Genomic DNA, 4,837 nt, shown 5'->3' on the forward strand with positions numbered 1-4,837 from the left:
CGATAGCTCGAGCTCAAACTCGACTCGGGGTGACCAATCAAAATCAAATAACAATCAACCACAAGTATTCCATTTAAATTTCCGACTTATTGCCAAATACTCTCTGCTAAAGTACCCAAATCCAATTGGAAAAAAAAAATCAAAGACTCTTCACAACTAAAACAAAACATGGTTAAATGTCACAATCATTTAAACATAAAGCAAGATGGTGATGGCAATAGGTGTTTAAGGGTTCATGTCAAGAGTTAAGAAGACAGCTGGTTGTGCTTGAAGCAATAGTCTCTTTCAATCTGTTTCGGCTTTAAACATAAACCATCAAGTCCAGATGCAGGAATTAAAAACAACAGATGAAAAAGATGTTGAAATTTCTAAGAAGTCTCGGACAATAAAAGCTACCAACATTCTCATAAGATGAATTACATGGACCCAAGTTGACCCTTTCTATAAAATAGAAAAAGAAGTCGATGGAATGTTTCAAAACATAGTATGATTTCTAAAGTTAGAGAATTGTCCAAGCCTTTTCTGCCACAAGTAGCAAGTCCAGCTCATATGTCAATTGTGTTTGACTTCCCAAGTCAACCCTTTGAGAGATCCGCGGTGAGTGAAGGATAGAACAAACAAAAGCTTCAAGGTTGTCTAAAACATGGTTATAAAATAAAATAAGTCAACTTCTTGTCCAAAAGAAAATATAAAAGTCAACCAACAGAAGACTAAGCACAGAAAATAACACAAAGATACAAAACCCATCTGTGAAAAACATTAAATAAAGCAAACTGAGCTGGTTACCTGTATAAATAATGAGCCCTTAAACTTCCTTAGTACTTTGCTCTACTATGTGTATTTTCTTGATTTTGATTATAAGACCAATTTGAATCCTTTTGAAAGAAAATCATCCCTGTAAAAACAAAAGAACCATTATTAGGCATTAAATCGGTCTACGTTGTGTGGTTAATCTCACTCAAAAGTGTTGATCGAACTAAGGCTCAGTGGCAAAGAAATCAAACAAGTTGGGAGTTCCACCACTTTTACCTCTTCTTACAACTTTTGTTCTTCAGTTTCTCTTGTTCTTTTTGTTTCTCGATTTGAATTCTTTTCGGGTCATCAACTTGAACGAGACTTCCTATATAAACCTCAGCACCAAATGTACCCGGACTACCACCGATCTTCACACCCCGCATCTTCTTCTTTTCTAGATCATACCAGACAAACTTTTGGCTATTGATCTCCATTAGAATCTTATCACGATCCTTGGAATAAGCTAATGGTTTTAGAAATGCTAAAGTGTTAATGGCTCTGGTCGTTTGAACCGAAAGCAACGGAGTCCAAGATTCTTTTACCCCATAATCCTTCATAACCCAAACATCAATCCTCGCTTGGTCATAATTACAAACAGCACATAGGCGTCCTTCCAAGACACCCACATCCAACAGATAGCTCTTGTCAGCACAATCAGGTTGAGGCACTTCGATGAACTCCTCGGTCCCGAGATCGAAACCCACAATCTTATTCATCATTCCAAATTCTATTCGCGGCGGCATCACCCAATGCAAAACCCCACCGGCCAACACACCATAGCCTCGTCGATGCAACAAATGGTAGAAGAATTGAAACATAAACCGAAGATAACGAGGAAGCTTAGTGATTTTCCTCCAAGAGTCATTCTTCAAATTATAAACCTTAACCTCGTAATCGAAAAAGAAGCTCTCGTCCTCTTCGTCATCAGTTTTATTGAACTTCGCCATCCTCACGACCTTATAATCATTAGTTTTAACATCCCGCCCGAACCCATAAAAGATATACCCAGATTTACAAGATTCACCAGGCGGGGGATCGATTTCCGAGACGGGCAGTCGACGGAACTGCCTCGTTGACGGATTATACAAGGCGAGATTCTTATCCGTGAGACGGAATGCGAGGATTCCGTTACACGAACCAAAGGCTTCAGTCCCGGCTCCGCTACTCAGAGGGTAATCGAGCGGGACGGAGTTATCCAGGGAGTCGAATTCCACGGAATAGAGATGTAAACCTTTGAGTAGGATGTTGAGATTCGATCTGGTGTTGACGGAACGGCTCAGATGGTCGTTGATGAAATCGGGGTCGTCGATCAGAGAGCAGTATGGCTTGGATAGGGCCTTGAAACGCACCACTGACTTCACCGGGAGCCGATTGAAGATGTCGGCGATTACATCCATGGGAAGCTTAGACATTTTTTGGGGGTTTGTTTGAGGAGAAAGGAAAGATTCTATTGAGTCGAGAAGCTAGTGGAGTAGGTCGACAGTGGTTGGACAAGTGGTAAAACAACAGCAAGATGCCTACTTTAGAGGTGAAGACGTCTCCCACTCTATCCCTTAAAATTAAAGTAAAAAAAAAAAACCAATTTCATTATTTTTGTTTGTTTGTTATTTCTTTCCTGCTTCTTTTGTTATATTCAGAGTAAACTACATATTTAATATTTTATTTATTATTCTCATTATTATTTTTGTCTCGTTTTAATTATTTTATTTTTTTAATCGAACCAAAAGCTATATTTTGAATTTTTTTCATATAGCATTAAAAAATTAATAAAATTATTTTTGAAATAAATATTCCCATTGTATCTCAAAAGCAGGAAATCTACAAACAATCAAAACTTAATCTGTGACCAAAACAACACAAAAAGTAACTCTACTCAAGCTACGGGCTATACAAATATTTCAATTTACAGAACCCTGACTATTACAAAAAAAATATATATATATGGAATCTGTTAAGTGAGGAATTAATGGAATGGTTGATGTTGTATTTTTTATTTTTTTAATATCGATGTAATATTTTTTATTTTATTTTTTATTTTTTTAATATCGATGATTAAAATAACATCAAAACGTAACATTAATTATAATTTTAAAAAAATAATTAAATGATCAAAAAATAACTAAGTATCGATACTTGTCGTGAAATAAGTATTGAATCATATTTATCATTTTAGAACATTTTAAGTTGTAACTAAGTACCGATACTTAATTATAAATATTGATACTTGTCGTGAAATAAGTATTGAACCACATTTAACATTTTAGGTTACAATCTCATAAATATAGTCGTGAAATATAATAGCTCTGGAACGCTTAAACACAAAAATCTCATAATTTTCTTTCTTGATCTCCCGAAATTTCATAAATGACATATGAATCCTATATATTTTTTTTAAACCCAACTATCGAACCTCATTATTTTCTTTCTTTCGTCGAAGTGATTTTCATATATTTTTTAGAGCCTTGCTATTGAATCTCATCTCATAAATAGACTCATGAAATATAGTCGATCTGGAACGCTTAAATACAAAAATCTCATATTTCTTTAATTAAAAAAACTTATTACAGTTCCGATTTCAACTTAATTTCTTAGCCACCAATAATTCTTGGGGGCAACTGAATTTGTTAACGTGATTGATAATATTTCCAACTTTCAAGTTATTTTGTTACTGTGACTATTTTTTAACTCATTCGCTAAATTTCGATAAGATTTTTGGTCTAAACCGGATTAGTTGAAGAAACTTATAACATTCACGATCTCAACTTAATTTCTTAGTTACTGTTACTGGTAACATTCTTGGCGCAACCGGATTTGTTAACGCGATTAATAACATTTTTGGCTTTTAATTTATTTTGTTACTGTGTCTATTTTCTTTGACTCATTTGCTAAATTTCGTTAACATTTTAGGCCCAAGTCGGATTTGTTAAAGAAACTTATAACATTCCAAATCACAGTCTAAACTCTTAGCGACCAATAACATTCTTCGACGCAACCGATTTTTTTAACGTGATTGACAATATTTTTTGCTTTCAACTTATTTTGTTACTATGACTATTTTCTTTGTCTCATTTGCTAAACTTCATCAATATTTTAGGTTCAAACCATATTTGTTAATGTAACGCCCCGAATATCAGATTAGTAGTTCGGGTCAACCCAAGATCTATATTTAGAGACTAAAAGACCTATTATTATAATTTGACCAAATTAGGTTAAATGTGGCCTTGAGCTAGGCCCAAGAGTTTAAGTTTTAGGGATAATTTTAATTTGAGATTAGAGAAGGGGGTCTAAAAGTGTAAATTACCCGTTGCTTATTTCAAAAGCTGAAAATCCCTTTATATTATATGTTTTATGTGAAAAACTCCCCTTAATTATCACCAAACATTCTTCCTCTTCTCTTCATCTTTTTTCATTTTCCTTCATTTTCAAAGTGAAGATTTCAAGCATTTCAAGTTTTGTTTAGTCAAAATGATGTGAGAATATTAATTCTCATCCTTATAGCTTCAATTTAAACTCCATATCACAAGTTTTAACCATAGAAACCAAAAATGGGGTCTAAGGAGGTTTAAGAGAATCAAGAGATTTAAGTTCATTTTTAGTGGATTCAAGTTAGAGGAAGTGTTCTTAACTCAAATCCAAATTCCTAAATAAATTAGTAATCCATTTTTCTTATCTTTGACTAGTGAAAAAAGTAGGAGAGAGCTCAACGGCAAGAGGAAAAGAGAAATTATCTCTTGGGTGATTAGAGGGCATTTTTAGCAGCAAAAGAAGCAAGGTAACACATTTACAACTTCTTCATATCACTTGTGAGTCAATAGAATTACATTCTAGCTTAAGAGATTAAGTTGAGCAATGTCATGGTAAATTTTATGTTATAGTGTTATAGCATGTTTCAAAGCCTTCTTTATGACTCATAATATCAAATAAAACACTTAAACATTAGTTGGGGACCCCAATGGGGCCTTTTGGGGGTATAAAGATAGGATTTTCGTGCCAAAACAAGATACTTCGTAGCGATGGTATCGATACAGTAAGAACAATATCG

At 34.2% G+C, this 4,837-nt stretch overlaps 1 protein-coding gene across 1 annotated transcript; it reads right to left on the reverse strand.

The window, feature by feature from the left end:
- Positions 1 to 308: 308 nt before the first annotated feature.
- On the reverse strand, positions 309 to 2,256 carry LOC120189692 (F-box protein CPR1-like). Its single transcript, XM_039192911.1, has 3 exons — positions 1,030 to 2,256; positions 787 to 895; positions 309 to 636 (listed from the first exon to the last, which is right to left on the reverse strand). Exons 1-2 carry the CDS (start codon positions 2,205 to 2,207, stop codon positions 856 to 858), a joined length of 1,218 nt encoding a protein of 405 aa, XP_039048842.1. The 5' UTR covers positions 2,208 to 2,256; the 3' UTR covers positions 309 to 636; positions 787 to 855.
- Positions 2,257 to 4,837: the final 2,581 nt, after the last annotated feature.

The sequence above is a fragment of the Hibiscus syriacus genome, unplaced genomic scaffold (assembly GCF_006381635.1).
Source record: "Hibiscus syriacus cultivar Baekdansim isolate YM2019G1 unplaced genomic scaffold, ASM638163v2 tig00004072_pilon, whole genome shotgun sequence".
NCBI lineage: Eukaryota > Viridiplantae > Streptophyta > Magnoliopsida > Malvales > Malvaceae > Hibiscus > Hibiscus syriacus.